The sequence below is a fragment of the Gekko japonicus genome, unplaced genomic scaffold (assembly GCF_001447785.1).
Source record: "Gekko japonicus isolate JY-2015 unplaced genomic scaffold, Gekko_japonicus_V1.1 scaffold5448, whole genome shotgun sequence".
In the NCBI taxonomy this organism is placed as follows: Eukaryota; Metazoa; Chordata; class Lepidosauria; order Squamata; family Gekkonidae; genus Gekko; species Gekko japonicus.
In genome coordinates this window covers 22822-40912 of record NW_015168204.1, presented here as the reverse complement: position 1 = coordinate 40912, position 18091 = coordinate 22822, and the positions used below count along the sequence as shown (strand labels likewise).

Here is an 18091-nt window from a genome sequence, read left to right as displayed (position 1 = left end):
TATAGATAGGGGCTCTGGGGCAAGTGATGCTCTGTCATCTTGGTGCTTGGGGGGGGGGAGCAACAGTGGGAGGGCTTCTAATGTCCTGGCCCCACTGGTGGACCTCCTGATGGCACCTGGTATTTCTGGCCACTGTGTGACACAGAGTGTTGGACTGGATGGGCCTTTGGCCTGATCCAACATTGGCTTCTCTTACGTTCTTATGTCTCTGAAGGGAGCTTTGACTCTCGGGAGCTCATACCCTGAAACTCTCGTGGGTCTCTACGGTTCCACTGCAGACTGACACGGCAGCTACCCTCTGGGACAGCCCTGGGTTGGGAAATTCCCAGAGATTAGGGGTGGAACTTTGGAGACGGTGGGGTTGGGGGGGGGGACGGACATCACCTGAGTATACTGCTGTAGAGTCCGCCCTCCTAACGCAGCCACTTTCTCCAAGGGAACCAATCTATGGGCGACTCTGCATTGGCTTTTCCCTGCACTGTGTTAGCAAGCCCCACACTGGAACAGAAATTCCCCTCTGCATTGCATGCCGCAGTCACTTCCTTTGACCATCGGGTTTTTATGGTACCTTCTGCGTAGATGTATGGCCGTTCAAGGGCGACTCTGCAGTCAGTGTGGCGTTGCCCCCAGGGGTATCTGAATGTGGTTTTGAGCTGCACCTTTTCCTCCGCGTCGAGAAGGTGTGGAGCGAATGCCAGGTGCAGAATCGCCCTGTGTCACCTGGAGATCCAGCTGTAATTCTGGGAGGTCTCCGGGGCCCCACCTGAAGGCAGGAAACTCAGGTCTTGGACTCCCGTCCCCGCGACTACAGCTGTCCCTTTTAAACCCTTGGGAAACGTCTCGGGGCTTAGGAGGAGGGGAGGTCCACTGAGCCAAAAAGCCACCACCACTACCACAAAATAAAGAGAGAGAGGGAGGTAGGTAGGGAGAGGCCTTATTTCCTACGGTGTAAAAAGAATTCTGTCAGCAAGCTGCCATTCTGTTTTCCGTGACCTCTGTGTACATATCCTTACCCTGTTGCACCCGGCTTGTTTCTACTATCCTGCTTCTGTGCTGGAATGCATAAGATAAGTACTGGTGGATGTGTGGGAGAGGAGATGCTGTAATACTTGCCTATTGCTATCTCATGTGAACTGCACCTGTGTTTTGTCTGATGTTCTGCCTCGTTCCCATGGACTGGGCGCGCAACCGTTTCCTTAGCCCGCCAGCGGGAATGTTATTCATTGGATATGTATCTGTTTGAATTTCCTTTATTATGCTCGCCCTACCTGTGTATCCCCAGTTCTAACAAAGAACGTGTTTGAGTATGTCTTCAACGCTTTGAAATAAATTTTGCTTTTCTTGAAAACGTGGATTTATTCTCGATGCTTGGGGATCCAACATATTCGAGGGTAAAGGCAGCCGCTGAATTGGCTTCACGCCTGGCTTTGGAAAGAAGCTTGCCTTGAGAGATTATGTAACATGCTGAGTGTTACTTGGCGATCTGAAGTTTTAAAATCGTCAGCACTCTTTAACCCACAGGGAGCCCCCGCCCCCTTTTAAACAGCCTTTGGAAATATTCAATCCTCCCCCCTCCCAGCTCTCCCTGGCTGCAGGGGCATGTTGAGTAGATCCCTCCAGGGATTACTGTAAAAATGCACAGCTAGTTATTTTGCTCTTTAGCCTTCTGGCTTCCCTGCTGGCATTTGGGGAGGTGGAAGTGTCCAGGCTTACACAAGGAGGGCATATGGAGCAGAGGTCCATCAGTGGCTATTAGCCACAAGGTACAGACAGGGGCTCTGGGGCAAGTGATGGTCTGTCTTCTTGGTGCTTTTTTTTGGGGGGGTCAACAGTGGGAGGGGCTTCTAGTGTCCTGGCCCCACTGGTGGACCTCCTGATGGCACTGGTATTTCTGGCGACTGTCTGATACAGAGTGTTGGACTGGATGGGCCTTTGGCCTGATCCAACATTGGCGTCTCTTATGTTCTTATGAGGGAGCCAGTGTCTTGGAGAGAAGTGGGATTCCGGCGGAAATCTCTGAGGCTGCCCGTTCCCCCCGCTAGCCGACCCCCCCCCACACACACACACCTGACATCTCCAGAAGACATGTGCTCTTTTAAAAAAGGCATAAAGCATACAAAGAAAGTAAAAGAGTTTTTTTGGGGGGAAACACACCCTTGTTTCCTTTACAGTAAAGGGGAGGAAAAACCAACCGTTTAAAGGGAACGGGAAATCTCTGGGGTGGTTGTGCTAATTTCACCTTCCGCAGAGAGATTTTGCTGGTAGTGTTGAAACTCCTCTTCGTGCCAGATTCCCGCAGGTATCGGATGGTGGGTTGGTTGGGGTCTCGTTGGGAAGGAGCGAGATTTGCGTTCAGTAGCACCTCAAAGGCCTTGCGAGATTCCCAAGGTACGCCCTGACATGGCTGGCCCAGGCTAGCCTGGTCTCATCTGATCTCGGAAGCGAAGCAGAGTCGGCCTTGGTTAGGAGTTGGGAGGGCGACCTCCAAGGAATGCCAGGGTTGTGACCAATGCTCCCTCTAAGCTGTGGAGCCTTGTGAGCAAAAATTCTACTTTGTGAGCTCCTGGCATTAAAGTTGTGAGCAAGTGATTTGGCCACTGCATAAATTAGTTTGCTCTGGAGTTTGCATCAGGTGCTGTTCTTTCTGGAGCAACTCCACACACGCACACACACGCCCGGCCAGCATATGCTGAAACCCAAGCAAATATAAGGTCGCACGGGTATGTCTTGTGAATATGTGTTTTGTGGGGCTCCCCCTCGGCTTGACAGGTCAGGCTCCTGAAACAGAAGAAAGGAGCAGCGATTCCAAGCCAGAGGTGTGCGAGTTGTCCCCCGCCTCCCGCGTCCAAAGCGCTGCAAGGGTAACGTTTTGTTCTTTCTTCGAAGGGGCTTTTCCCACCGGGCCAAGGAGCCACCATCGGGGTTGACTTTATGATTAAGACGGTGGAGATCAATGGTGAAAAAGTGAAGGTAAGCCCAAGCTGGATTTTCCTGCTTTCTCTCCCTCCCCACTGCCCCCGTTCATTCGTGTTTTAGGTGAAATACGAAAGACAGATCTGCTGTGTTTTAAAATCCTTGAGCCTCACACTTTCGGCTCACTTTTCACATTGCCTTTGTGATGGGGGTAGTTGTGGTCGACCCCTGTGTCGTATCAGTCACATGTGTAAAAGTTTGGCATTGTGTGGATGGTCTGATCAGATGGATGCTTTCCCCTCTGCTTTCTCCCACTGCCCTGTGACGGGCCACAGGCGTGCACGGGATATCCCAAGCCGAATCCTCCATCTTCTGTTAAAAGGATGAACCCATGACGCTGCCTTATACTGAATCAGACCCTTGGTCCATCAACACTGGTTGTGGTCGACCCCTATGTCGTACCTGTCACATGTGTAAAAGTTCGGCGTTATGTGGATTGTCTGATCAGATGGATGCTTCCCCCTCTGCTTTCTCCCACTGCCCTGTGACGTGCACGGGATATCCCAAGCCGAATCCTCCATCTTCTGTTAAAAGGATGAACCCATGACGCTGCCTTATACTGAATCAGACCCTTGGTCCATCAAAGTCAGTGTTGTTTACTCAGACTGGCAGCAGCTCTCTGGGGTCTCACATGGAGGTCTTTCCCATCACTTACTCTGCCTGGTCTTTTTTAACCGGAGATGCCGGGGATTGAGCCTGGGACCTTCTGCATGCTGAGCAGAGGTTCTGCCACTGAGCCACAGCCCTTCCCTTCTGTGGTAGCAGGATTAGAAAGACCTTTTCTCAGCCCAGAGACCTTGGAGAAGCTCTGCCAGTAGACACGCAGGGCCATCGGTCAGATTCAGAAAGGGATGGGAGCAGTGCTCCCTCTAAGCTGTGGAGTCTTGTGAGCAAAAATCCTACTTGGTGAGCTGCCGGCATTCAAGTGGTGAGCCAGCGATTGGGCTGCTGCCATCCGTCCTGAGATAAGACAGAAATGTGTGAGCCGGAGGCTAAAAAACTGTGAGCTAGCTCACACTAACTCAGCTTAGAGGGAACAGTGGATGGGAGTGCATTTGAAACCCCCTTTCCCTCACACGCGCTCCCCCAGCAGTGGGAGCCAAAAAGCAGCTTTTGAATTGGTTCAATTTTGGTCAAGATAGACCAGGAGTCTCCAGCATTTTGAGTCTGCAGGCGCCTTTGGGATTCTGAGACAAGGTGAGAGGGCTACAGCCACAAGGCGGCCGAAGGAAGTTGAGCAACACACACGGCACGTCAGGGCGCGACGTCATGCAGCGTTTCAGGCAGAGGCTCCGTTTAACAAGGACGCCTTTTAGAAATGAGATAACATTTAAAAATACCTTCTGGCATGCACACAGCTTTACTTTCAGTCGTGCAGTGACGATCCTTGTGCGGTAATGTCAGCGGAAGCAACTTTTTAGAAGTCAGCCCAGCCCAAGAGGCCTCCAGTGGCCAATCAGAAGCCCTCCTACGCAACAACCCTGCCTGGCCCCGCCCATTTTCTAAAAGCATGTGGCGGGCACCAGGAAAAGCTGTTGGGCACGATGGCGCCCACGGGCACCACGTTGGGGACTCCAGGATAGGCAATAATATACGACATCCAAAGGCCAGTGGCCTAACCCAATAGAAGGAAGGTTTGTATTTTACACATGCACGCTTTTATCCCAGCTGGGCGTCCCCAAGGCGGGGTTTCCCAGCCAAGTGGGGAGCATGTGGCTTGGGATGAGGAAAAGCAAGAGGCCAAGATGGGGACCAGGAATCCCACAGTTCCCTCTGGACCCTCCACATAGGTCAGCGGCTCTGGAAAGCGTGGGGGTGGCTTGCACCAGAGCAGCGCCAGCGTAAATCACCCGAGTTGAGGGCAGCAGTTACGGTTTGCTTTTACAGGCTGAGAAATACTGATATCGGCAGGCGCGCCCATTCCCTCCCCCAAATGCACTCAGCCAACGGGGCCTTTGGAAATGTTCTGTGCTCGCTCGGCGTGGATTTCGGTGCCCCAAAGGGCTTGCTGACCTTGCCGGTGCATGAAGGTTAACCCTGCTAATTGGAAACCTTGCAGTACGCAGGATTGGGGAAAATCTCAAGCCACTCGTTTTTCTTGAATATGGGCATCATGAAAATGAGACCCACGGGTAAAACTGGGCCCCCGAGATTAAAAAGCAGGGGTTGGTTGGAGAGGGCAAGATGGGTGGTCTGTGATCCCAGGCGGCAAGGGCACAGTCTGCCGGAAAGTTCTCCTACAGAAGAGCGACTGTGCTCTTGAGTTAACTCACCACTCTTTTCAGTGGGGCTGGTATAGGAAGGGAAAGGAGTTTGTAAGTGGTGCTGTTGTGGGGAGGGGAAGGGAAAGGAGTTTGTAAGCCACTCTGAGGGGAAGGGGAAGGTGTTTGTAAGCCACTCTGAGACACCTTTGGGTAGTGAAGGGCGGGGTATAAATCCAATCTCTTCTTCTTCTTCTTCCTTCTTCTAAATGACAAAGCCACACACACACCCCGGCCTATGGGCTTTGCAGAATTACCTGGTTGGCTGGAAGCAGGAAGCTGGGTTGGATGGCATTTGGTCTTACCCTGTAGGGCAGCAGTTAATTTTTTGGACTTGCAACAATGCATGTGGAAGAATATACATCCTGCTTCTCCATTTTGGGATCTGTTCTCGTGTGGGCACCTCACAGGTCTGCGATGCACTATTGGTTAAGGATTGTGCGCTAATGCCGTGATTTTGTCTCCTTTCCCCCCCTCCTCTCTCATAATGCTGGGGGAAACCAAAGCTGCAGATCTGGGACACGGCCGGCCAGGAGAGATTCCGGTCCATCACGCAGAGTTACTACCGCAGCGCCAACGCCTTGATACTGACCTACGACATCACCTGCGAAGAGTCGTTCCGATGCCTCCCGGAATGGCTGAGGGAGATCGAGCAGTACGCCAGCAATAAGGTCATCACCGTCCTAGTGGGTAAGCAGCGGCCATCTTTGCTTGGCAAAGAGTAGCAGCTTCAGGAGGAAAAAGTACCAAAGGGACGACGGAGGGAAGCTTTTGTAGAGGGCAGAGATGCCACTAGCAATGTTCCCTCTAATCCCCCACACACACACACTGAGCGGAGCACTCCACATCCTGAGCAGACTGGAACTGCTGTAATCTTCAAATGGGCAAGGGGCACTGCAAGACCCTGCGTGCAGCTCCAGACTGCTGCCGAGTGGGGCATCCCGTGTTAATGAGCGGCCGCTCACGTGCACAGAGTTTAGAGGGAACACTGGGTGCCAGGTGTTTCTCCTTTCAGGTTATGCCTCTCTGTGGGCCTCGAGGAAGGATGTTGACAAGCTTGGGTATTTGAAGACTGCAATCATGTCCCCTCTGAGCCTTACGTAAGAACATCAGAGATGCCAATGTTGGATCAGGCCAAAGGCCCATCCAGTCCAACACTCTGTGTCACACAGTGGCCAGAAATACCAGGTGCCATCAGGAGGCCCTCCAGCAGTGGGGCCAGGACACTAGAAGCCCTCCCATTGTTGCCCCCCCCCAAGCACCAAGAAGACAGAGCATCACTTGCCCCAGAGCCCCTAGCTATACCTTGTGGCTAATAGCCACTGATGGACCTCTGCTCCATATGCTTATCTAATTCCCTTTTGAAGCTGTCCATGCTTGTAGCCGCCACCACTTCCTGTGGCAGTGAATCCCATGTGTGAATCACTCTTTGGGTGAAGAAGGACTTCCTTTTATCCGTTCTAACCCGACCGCTCAGCAATTTCATAGAGTGCCCACGAGTTCTTGTATTGGGAGAAAGGGAGTAAAGTACCTCTTTCTCTACCTGCTCTATCCCATGCATAATCTTATAAACCTCAATCATGTCTCCCCTCAGTCGTCGTTTCTCCAAGCTAAATAGCCCTAAGTGCTTTAAACATTCCTCATAGGGAAAGTGTTCCAAACCCTTTTATCATTCGAGTTGCCCTTTTCTGCACTTTTTCCAAAGCTATAATATCCTTTTTAAGGTGTGGTGACCAGAACTGCACACAGTATTCCAAATGAGGTCGCACCATTGATTTATATAGAGGCATTATTTTATTTATTATGGGATTTGTATCCCGCCCTACCCATATAAGGGCATTATGATATGGCTGATCTGTTTTCAATACCCTTCCTAATAATCCCCAGCATAGCATTGGCCTTCTTTATTGCAGTCACACACTGTCTCGACATTTTCAGTGAGTTATCCACTACAACTCCAAGATCTCTCTCTTGCTCAGTCTCTGCCAGTTCAGACCCCATCAATGTGTATTTATATTTAGGATTTTTGGCTCCAATGTGCATCACCTTGCACTGTCCTAGCCTTCTCTTTCCCAGGCTAAATATATCCAACTCTTTCAGCCTTTCCTCAGACACACACACACACACCCCACCCCTTTTCTTAGCAGTCTGTTGATACCCATTTTTTAAACCAGAATCAAGCAACCAGCTGAGAGGAGCCCAATCCTGCCTCTTCCTGTGCTTTACGTCTCAGCACCATTGTCTTTTGTATCCTTTTTCTCCCGAAGCCGGGTTTAGTTCCACCCTCTGAGCCAGGCGGAAAGGAGATTGCTGCACTCAACAGAGGGCTGTGAGTTAACCGGGGAGGTGGGCGGGCTTCAGCTGCCCTTGGCTTGTTAGTTATTATTTGAAAACAACTCTGTCCTTGTTTCCACTACAGATTATTTATTATTTATTTAAAACATTTCATCAGCCACCTTTCCCTCTTGCCGAACTCAAGGCGGCTTCTGATGTAAACAAAACAGTATATAAAACACACTAGAACCCACCAGAGTCACAGTTTAAAAACGCCGAAGGGGGCAGCCGATAATAAACACCAAATCAGTGAAAGTGCAGTCCAGAATAAAACCGTCTTTACCTGCTTCCTGAAGTGAGGGGGCCGGGCGCACCTTCCTGGGGCGGTTGTACCAGATTGAGGGGTGACGAGGTTTACGAAATTATGCATGGGATAGAGGAGGCAGAGAAAGAAGTAGTTTCCTCCCTTTCTCACAATACGAGAACTCATGGGCACGCCGTGAAATGAATCAGCAGTAGGCTTAGAACAGATCAAAGGAAGCACTTCCTCACCCAAAGAGTGATTAACACATCGAATTCAGTGCCGCAGGAAGTGGTGGCAGCTACAAGTGTAGGCAGCTTCAGGAGGGGATTGGATAAACATCTGGAGCGTCTAGTCATGCCGGCCACATGGCCACAGAAACGTCTTTGGACAGCGGCTTGGAAATGGAGATAAGCACTGCATCTCTAGAGTTGGATTTGACTGGCTTTCGAGGAAGGGAAACCTTTACCTTTACCTGTAGATACTCTGTCTGGGGCAGTGATGCTCTGTCTTCTGGGTGCGGGGGAGGGAAGAGTAGGAGGGATTTTGGAGTTCTGGTCCCACTGGTGGACCTCCTGATGGCACCTGGGTTCTGGGCACTGGGTGACACAGGGTGTTGGACTGGATGGGCCACTGGCCTGATCCAGCAGGGCTTCTCTTACGTTGCAAGATGAGAATGGGCGGACACACATATGGTGATGGATCTCCCATTGTGCCTTGCTATAGTCCTTTCTGTGTCTCTGGCAAATTACCATCAGAGACAAGCTTAGGAGAGGCTTGTCTCCTGGGATGTCATTTGGGGCAAGCTGCCCTTGAGAAGTTGGCCGACCTTCCTTTATTCATGCCATTAAAATATGTATGCTGCCTTTTCATCTATTATGCGTGCAATCAATTTTTAATATTGATATAATATGCATATACACACTTAAACATTATATAATAAGGGAAGGCAGCAAGGCAATATTGCAGCATGTTCAGTCCTTCGTAATGACTTCTAAATCTTCCAGTCTATAAGCAAACCCTTTCGTCTTTCCGCCTTTCACGGAGGCCCTGTTGTAAAGCAGTGCGATTTAATCGACCATAATCACTTTCAGAGCCAGTGTGGAGTAGTGGTTAGAGCACTGTAGTAGGATGTGGGAGACCCGGGTTCGAGTCCCCCTCTGCCCTCTGGGGGACCGTGGGCCAGTCACACGCACTGTTCCCTCTAAGCTGACTTAGTGTGAGCTGGCTCACAGTTTTTTTAGCCTCCGGCTCACACATTTTTGTCTCAGCTCGGGAAGGATGGCTCCAGAGCAAACTGATTTATGCAGCAGCCAAATCGCTCGCTCACAACTTTAATGCCAGTAGCTCACGAAGTAGAATTTTTGCTCACAGGACTCCATAGCTTAGAGGGAACACACACTCTCCGCCTAACCTACCTGACGGGATTGTCATGAGGACAAATCTGAGGAAAGGAGAATGATGTATGCCGATTTGGGTCCCCACCGGGGAGGAAGGCAAGTAGAAATGAAGAAAATAAAAATAAAAGTAAAGTAGGTCAACTACATTTTAAAAAAAGGAAGACAACCTGCAGAATTATTACTGAAGTAATGCCGTAATGAAATAAGCAGGTCCTGCCCCAAGGAGCTTTGCAGTCTGCCTTGCAGCTCAAGGAGAGAGGAAGGGAAGGAATAAAGTGAAGGAAGGCAAAGATGGGTGGTGGTGGAAGGGGTGCAGCCTGAGTGGTCCAAGGAAAGGTGGGCTTTCAGCAGAGATTTGCAGGAAGGGCCAATGGTTGGGTAGGCTTGCTGAGCCTCTGTGTTTGGTGTAGTGGTTAAGTGTGCGGACTCTAATCTGGGAGAACTGGGTTTACATAAAAACATAAGAGACGCCAATGCTGGATCAGGCCAAAGGCCCATCCAATCCAACACTCTGTGTCACACAGTGGCCAGAAATACCAGGTGCCATCAGGAGGTCCACCAGTGGGGCCAGGACATTAGAAGCCCTCCCACTGTTGCCCCCCCCAAGCACCAAGAAGACAGAGCATCACTTGCCCCAGAGTCCCTATCTATACCTTGTGGCTAATAGCCACTGATGGACCTCTGCTCCATATGCTTATCTAATTCCCTTTTGAAGGGAATTAGATTCCCCACTCCTCCATATACAGCTGCTGTGTGACCATGGGCAAGCCATAGTTCTCTCAGAGCTGTTCTTTCAGAGCTCTCTCAGCCCCGCCTACCTCACAGGGTGTCTGTTGTGGGGAGGGGAAGGGAAAGGAGATTGTCAGCCGCTCTGAGACTCTGAGTGAAGGGTGGGGTATAGATCCAATCTCTTCTTCTTCTTCTTCTGCGTCAGCTTTCCCCTCCTCCTCTGCTGCCTTTCCCCCTGCTGTTTCCAGTGGTTCGTTCACTGCCTTCCCAGCCATGGATATCACTTGGGCTGCCAACTAGTCTGGAGAAAAAAAGCCCCGTTGCTTGTACTTTGTCGTCAAATTGCAGCCAACTTATGTTGGCCCCTTAGGGTTTTCAAGGCAAGAGATGTTCAGAGGCGGTTTGCCATCGCCTGCCTCCACACAGCAAAAACCCTGGACTTCCTCGGTGGTCTCCCATCCCAGTACTAACCGGAGCCGACCCTGCTTAGCTTCTGAGATATGATGAGATCAGGCTAGCTTGTGCCATCTACGTCAGGGCAAAAGACCTACAGAGGCGGTTTGCCCTTGCCTGCCTCTGCATAGCAACCCTGGACATTCTTGGTGGTCTCCCATCCAAGACCTAACCAGAAGAGGAGAAGGAAGAAGAGATTGGATTTATACCCCGCCCTTTCACTACCCGAAGGTGTCTCAGAGTGGCTTACAAACTCCTTTCCTTTCCTCTCCCCACAACACACACCCTGTGAGGTCGGTGGGGCTGAGAGAGCTCTTGGCAGAAACAGCTCTTTTTTCAAGAACAGCTCTTACCAGAACTACGGCTTGCCCAAGGTCATCCAGTCAGGTGCAAGTGGAGGAGTGGGGGATCAAACCCAGTTCTCCCAGATTAGAGTCCGCGGACTTACCGTAACCACTACACCAAACTGGGCACACCCTGCTTAGTTTCTGAGATCTGATGAGACTTTGCTTGCCTGGGCCCTCCGGGTCAGGCCTGTCACTTTTAACAGTGGATTTAAATGCCCAGAAATGAGCAGATGAACCTTTTTCACAGCAGGAAGACAAACAGCATCATTGGGTCAATAATATCCCATTCAGCCTCCACGAAAGGGACAGGACCTGTTGGCAACTGTCGACGTCACTTATGAATAGCATGTTAATTGAACGTGAAGAGAGAGCAGCGAAGAGCAGATATTACAAAAGTCCAGTGGTCCCTCTAAGCTGAGTTAGTGTGAGCTAGCTCACAGTTTTTTAGCCCCCGGCTCACATGTTTTTTGTCTTAGCTCAGGAAGGATGGCTCCAGCCAAATCACTCGCTCACAACTTGAATGCCAGTAGCTCACAAAGTAGAATATGTGCTCACAAGACACTACAGCTTAGAGGGAGCATTGCAAAAGACATGGAGTTTTGGGATGGTGACCCAAAACTGCACAGTTCAGACATTGGCCAGGCAAAGAAACTGGGCCGCAAATTAAAGAGAGGCGGGGTGGGGTGGGGGTGACAGATGCCACAACACCGTAATAGAGAATAGAAGAATCTCTCAGGAATTCTCATCTTGTTTGTCTACTAGAATATTTAATTGTTGTATTCCATTTGCCTGTCTGCGCAGTTTTGCTTTGAAGTTGGTGGGGTGGGGGAGAGGGAGGAATTCCCCTGTATTGAAACCCCCCCCCCCCAAGTTCTGACCTCCTTTCCTCCCATTTGAAATGACGCTTTTCTAGCCATCGATCGCTGTTCAGTCGAACCCTGCAGCGACGAGGCCTATTAACATTTGGAGCTTTGGCTGCTTTGCAGCATTCATTCTGCGAATCCGATACCCCGGCCTTGCTTTGATGGGCCTCGCTCCAGAAACTCTAGAGGCGTTTTGAAGAGGCCATCTGGGGAAAGGGTTAGGCGGCCGAACTGCAAAGCCAACTTGGGAGCCAGCCAGAACTCCGTTCCTGTGCGTTCCTGCCCAAAAATAGCTCTGCTATTCGTACCTTTCCTAACCTCTGGTATACGTTTTATCTGAGCTTCCAGGATTGCAGTTTTAAATAGTCTCCAAGCTTCTCAAAGGGATTTGACCCTCCTTACCTTTCCTTTCAGTTTCTTCTTCCCTCATTTGAGAGAATTACCCCTTGTAAAATTAAATGTTGTTGTGTTGGTCTTTTTGGATAACTCCCTATTTACATAAATGCTAAACTTAATAGCATTATGGTCACTGTGGCTAACTGATACAATCATGTTTACATCTCTCACCAGGTCCTGAGTATTACTTAGTACCAAGTTCAGGATAACCCGCCCCCCCCCCCCCCCCCCCCGGCGGTGGCAGCAGCGAGGCCTGAGCAGCTCACTGCCGCCGGTCCGCCAAGCCTTCTCCCACCCTCTTCTGCCCCAGCGGCGGCAGCGGGACAGTTGCCGGGGCGTTCTCTGCGCATGTGCAGGGAACACGCTTGTACTTTTGGGGGGATTTAAATATCCCCCGTATACTTTTTTCAACTTTTTAGATTTTTCTGCACGTCTGGGAATTGCCCCAAATGTGCAGGAGAATCTCCCTGCCCCCCAGGTGCCCCCGATGTGCGGATTTAGATATCCGCATGCGGGGGGCACCTTGGCTATTAGATATATAGATATGGAGCAGAAGCCCATCAGTGGCTATTAGCCACAAGGTATAGATAGGAACTCTCAGGCTGGGGCAGGTGATGCTCTGTCTTCTTGGTGCCTGGGGGGGGGGCACTGCTCGACCTCCTGACGGCACCTGGTGTTTTTGGCCACTGTGTGACACAGAGTGCTGGACTGGATGGGCCACTGGCCTGATCCAACATTGGCTTCTCTTCTGTTCTTATGAAACAGTGCTGGTTGCAGTGTTCCCTCTAAGCTGTGCACATGAGCGGCCGCTCATTAGCACAGGAAGCCCTGCTCAGCAGCAGTCTGGAGCCACGCTGGGTCTGGCACTGCCCGTTGCCCATTTACAGCAGTTCTGTTCTGTTCTGCTCGGGATGTGAACGGCTTTGCTCAGTAGGGGAGAAAGATTAGAGGGAACATTGTTTGTGTGGGAGTCATTTCTCCCATCTTTGCTGCTCTGTGTGCAGCGAATGCTTTCGTGTGCAGCATTTGTCCACCTGAAAACACGTTCTGAGCAGTGTTCCCTCTAAGCTGAGTTAGTGTGAGCCAGCTCACAGTTTTTTAGCCTCCGGCTCACACATTTTTGTCTTACCTCAGAGGGAGGATGGCTCCAGAGCAAACTAATTTATGCAGGAGCCCAATCGCTCGCTCACAACTTTAATGCCAGTGGCTCACAAAGTTGAATTTCTTCTCACAAGACTCCACAGCTTAGGGGGAGCATTGGTTCTGAGTCTATTTGGGCTTCCTTTCAGAAGCCATTCCCTGTAGCTGCTGCCCCAGGACGTGGTCATGGCCACCAGCCTGGGAGGCTTTAGAAGGGGAATGGATGGACTGATGGAGGACAGGGCTATCAGTGGCTTCTAGTCACGATGGCTATCCACTCCAGGGCCAAAGGCAGGGATGCCTCTTGAAATCCGTTGCTGGAGGACACAGGCGAGAGGATGCTGTTGTGGTCGTCCTGCTCCTGAGCTCCGCCCGCGTGTGAGCAGACTGCTGGCCTTAGATAGTGCTGGCCTTCTGATGTGTCTGCAGTTGTGCAGTACTCAAGCTGGATGGAGGAAACCTGGACTTGACTTGTCAAAAAACCGGATGTGTAATTTGAACCACCGGCATTCTGACTTTGCAAAAAGCAGAGAATATGACAAGGGTTTATGAGTGAAGAAGTTGGGTCCCCCCCCCCCCTTCGTGGAGAGTGTTTTGTTTAATTTTGCTCTCACTTTTATACTCTCTCCCAAGAGCGCAGGGGGATGTATGTGGTTCAGGTGATTCCACTCTTTTTCCTTCACAACAACCCTGTGGAGTAGGACAGGCTGAAAGAAGAGCAACCGGCCCCAGGGCACCCTGGGATCTCCAGTCAGAGCAGGCATTCAGAGCCACATCACCCTGGTCTAAGGCGGGCTGCAGCGATGGTTTGATAGACCAGCGCCATTCTCCCTGTCCCCCCCCCCATACACACTCCAGCCTCCTGCCACATTTTGCCCTCTTGCCTTGGCAAAAGCAAGGACTCGAGCAGAGCAGTGTGCGTCCTGTAATTTTTCAGGACTGTGGAGAAACGCACCAAATGTGTTGTAGTGCCCTGAATCCAGCTACCCTGATACTTTCAGCATTACCCCACCCCTTTTAAAGCAAGTTAAAAATATATTTTTCTATCTTTAATCCAACTACCCATGAAGCTGCCTTCTATTGATCGGTCCATCAAGGTCCGTATTGTCTACTCACAGTGGCAGCGGCTCTTCAGGGTCTCAGGAAGAGGTCTTCCACATTACCTGCTTTAAGTGGAGGTGCTGGGGATTTGAACCGGAGACCTTCTGCGTACGAAGCAGAGGCTCTACCACTGAGCCACAGCCCCTCCCCTCCCTATAAGGAGTTTACGGGGCCATACATGCGTCTCCCTTCCTCTCTTCTATTGTTGCGTTGTTGTTATCATATGGCTGTTGTGTGGGTGCAGGGTTCACGCGATGCAAAGATGACAGGACACAAGTCTGCAGGAACTGACTGAAGCCTCTCGGCTTCCCAGCGTTTATAAGCCTCTAGTTTCTAGTTCCCCCCCCCCTTTCATACATTACAGCATCCTAGTCATGAGACATGAACTAAGGAATGTGTGTGTGCAGGCAAGTTCTCTGTTATCTCTGCCTCTCCCCCTTTCTCAAGGCCAAACCGACTGCCTCATTGAGCAGTAAACAGATTCCATCTCGGGCTCTCATTATCATAAATATTTCAGTTCCCAATCTCCAGCCAGGAGAATAGTGAATCCTTCTGCACTGCTCTCATACATATGGCAGTGTGTAGTATAGCCAGGAGATCCTAAGATTGTCTGGCAGCTAGTAGCTCTTTTAGCATTATGCACCACTAGGCGGCAAGCTAGACTTGTTTTTAAGGCAAGAGGTGGTTTGCCGTTGCCTGCCTCTGCATCACTACCCCGGTATTCCTCGGAGGCCTCCCATCCAAATACTAGCCAGGGTCGGCCCTGCTTAGCTTCCGAGATCTGACGAGATCAGCCTAGCTTGGGCTATCCTGGACAAAAATTAGTACTCTCTGGAAGCAAGCCAATAAAAGCGATAACAATAATAATAATTTGACGACGACATATTAATGGGCATCGTCTGTATCTCCTGAAAGGTGGAAGGAAAAGGAGGGTTATGAAAATTCAGCAGCAAAGCCTTCGCTAGTCTGTTGGGATGAAAAGCACGCATTATGGCGCAATTAAAGCAAAATGACTGTTTATGGAGGCCATTACTGTAATGGATGGGTTAGGAAATATATTGCGTGATCCGTAATGGGGGGAGGGGGCTGTGGAGTAAAGGGAGAAGATATATGGGTGTACACGCACACTGTCATTTTTTGAGAAGTTTACCGCAGTAGAAAATGTAAGATAAGTCAGTTCCCGGTTTTCTGTGTATACAGTCTGGATTGGGGTACGAATTAAATATCAGTGATGGTATAACGGGTTGATTTAATAAATTGTCCGTGCTATATTGGAGGGGCAGTTCAGAGTAACTAGGCGAGGCTTCAAAAGGGTAAAAGAAAAGCCCGACAGGCGCTCGCTCAGAGGCTTAGCAAGGGCAGCACGCTAGGCAGGATCTCATCACTGCAGCTTCTCATTGGCCTGGTGCCTGCAGCCGAATAGGATGAAGCAACGGTTCTCGCACTGTTTGAAGTGAGGACGCATTTCTAAACTTACTGTCATCTGGTACTCACAGATGTAGAGCGGCTTCTTTTGCCTCTTCAGCATAAAGCATGGGGATCTTGAACCTCTTTAACGCTGAACAGTTATGCATGTTTCTGTTTAGCATTTAGAAACACTGAGCCTTACCGAGCCACCAGCTGCGTTCCATGGCCGTGTCACACCTTTCCCCAGAGGCGAACGCAAAGTGGCCGTGGAGCCTCCTGGAGCCTTCTCTCCTGGCTTACCCCGTTCTCTTCCACCTCTGCCTCCTCTGTAGCCTTGCAGGCCCCCTGTGGGAATGTTGCCGTTCCCAGTTTTGGGAACCGCTGCTATGAAGAACATTTTTAGCCAACGAGTCCTGCTTGGGAGGGGTGGTGGTGGGCGGGGAGCAGAGGCATCCAGCAACGGACAGCGGCAGCCGGTAGGTTTGTGAGCACAACGGCTTCTGAGCAGGAGCAGTCTATCTGAGTGCGGGAAACTTGGGATTTCAGCAGCCAGTGCCCTTCAGGTCAGTAACAGTTCTTAAACTTGTTGCAGTGCTAGACTGTGCTTCTGTGGAAGCAGAACACAGTTGGGAGCAGCAGTGTCTAGTTACGGCTGTGCAGATACCATGGCAGTTAGAAGATCCCTGCTGGATCAGACCAGGGGTCCATCCAGTCCAGCATCCTGTCCCACACAGTGGCCAACCAGTTCCTCTGGAGGGCCATCAACAGGGCATAGAGCCCGAGGCCTTCCCCTGATAAGAACCCATTCAGACGGGGCATTTACAACGGTATAGGTGCTGGTTGGAATCGGTGTACTTACTGGCATTCACACGTAGAACATCTGCCACCACTTTCATAAGTGGTGGTATCCTGAGTGAACCAGTTGTAACCGCTTTACCCCCATCTGATCGCTCTCCATCATTGTAGAGCCACTTCCGTTCGGAAGCCCGAGGCTTCTGCTTTTCGCCCACCATTTTTTTTTTGTTAGGTCGGCGATATGCACTTGGGCAAAGCTTTGCCCCGGCGTTTGTTTAAAAAAAGAGAAAAAGGTCCTTAGTTTAAGGTTTTAGAGGAGTCCGGTACCTCAGGGAGGCCCGTTTGGTCTTTAAACTTTAAAGGTAAGTCCTCTCTTCAGGGCATGCTTTTCGGGACGGGGTGTTTTGCGCATGCACGAAGATCACCATTCTGTGGATGGCTGCCTATGCGCATGCGCAAACTGAGTTAAAAAAAAACAACACCGTTGACGCCCGCTGGACGCCCGTTGGAACCGGTGCCATTTATGCCAGCTGAAACGCCCTGTCTGAACGCACCCACACAGTGGCCAACCAGTTCCTCTGGACAGCCAGCAACAGGGCTTAGAGGCTGCGGCCTTCACCTGATAAGATCATAAGAAGAGCCCTGCAATCAGACCAGGGGTCCATCTAGTCAACCATCCTATCACACACAGTGGCCAACCAGTTCCTCTGGAGGTCCAACAGTAGGGTATAGAGCCTGAGGCCTTTGTAAGAACGTAGGAAGAGCCATGCTGGATCTGACCAGTGGTTCATCTAATCCACCATCCTCTCTCACGCAGTGGCCAACCGGTTTCTCTTGAGGGCCAACAACAGGGCAGAGAGGCCGAGGCCTTCCCCTGATTTTGTTTCCTGGCTCTGGGATTGAGAGGATTAGTGCCTCTGAACGTGGAGGTTCCCCTCAGTCACCAATGGTTATTAGCCATTGATAGACTTATCAGGAAGCCACAACCCTCAGTCTGCAAGACCTGAGCAAGGCTCTTCTAATTGCGTGGACACCTCCCTGAGCGTCCAGGCAGCTGCAGGATCCACTTGAGCATTTTGACCCAGACCTGCTGAGTGGCAGCAAGACTGCTGTTGCATCAAGTATGACCATACCCCATTCCGAAATCAAGGGATTTTTCAGGAATTGAAAACAAAATCTCAGCTTCCAACCTAATCTTTTAATCAATATTCTTCCTAAACTATTAAATTCTGCTGGGCAGGCCTGCCCGCGCAACTGGTGACTCGCCAGAGCTACTGGGCACCCCCACGACTGTGAGCTTCAGCCTGTCCAGATGCTTAAGCCCCTCCCCCAAAACAAAACTCCTCCAAGAGGTTTCTCCGGGCCCTGCCAGGCTACATTTAGATTGGTCGGCTGGGTGTCATAGAGACCTCTGGACTTTTTAAAGGGAGGGGAAGTGTGAGGTAGTGGTTAGAGCGCTGGAATAGGACCTGCCCTCAAGCGAGGCCATAAAGCCTGCTGGATGACATAAGGACATAAGAAGAGCCCTGCTGGATCAGACCAGCGGTCCATCTATTTTATTTTAATCATCATGTTTGTAGACTGATTCTTCTCCTGTGTGGTCTCACAATCCAAAATGGAGTGGGGGGGGGGAACCAGGGGCGTTGTTTTG

At 50.7% G+C, this 18091-nt stretch overlaps 1 protein-coding gene across 1 annotated transcript in view; it reads left to right on the top strand.

The window, feature by feature from the left end:
• Positions 1-18091, top strand: part of RAB30 (RAB30, member RAS oncogene family) — a 25711-nt gene that overhangs the window by 5735 nt on the left and 1885 nt on the right. Inside the window, exons 2-3 of the mRNA XM_015415014.1 lie at positions 2887-2970; positions 5741-5924. Coding sequence (XP_015270500.1) covers positions 2887-2970; positions 5741-5924 — 268 coding nt within the window. The remainder of the gene's footprint in view (positions 1-2886; positions 2971-5740; positions 5925-18091) is intronic.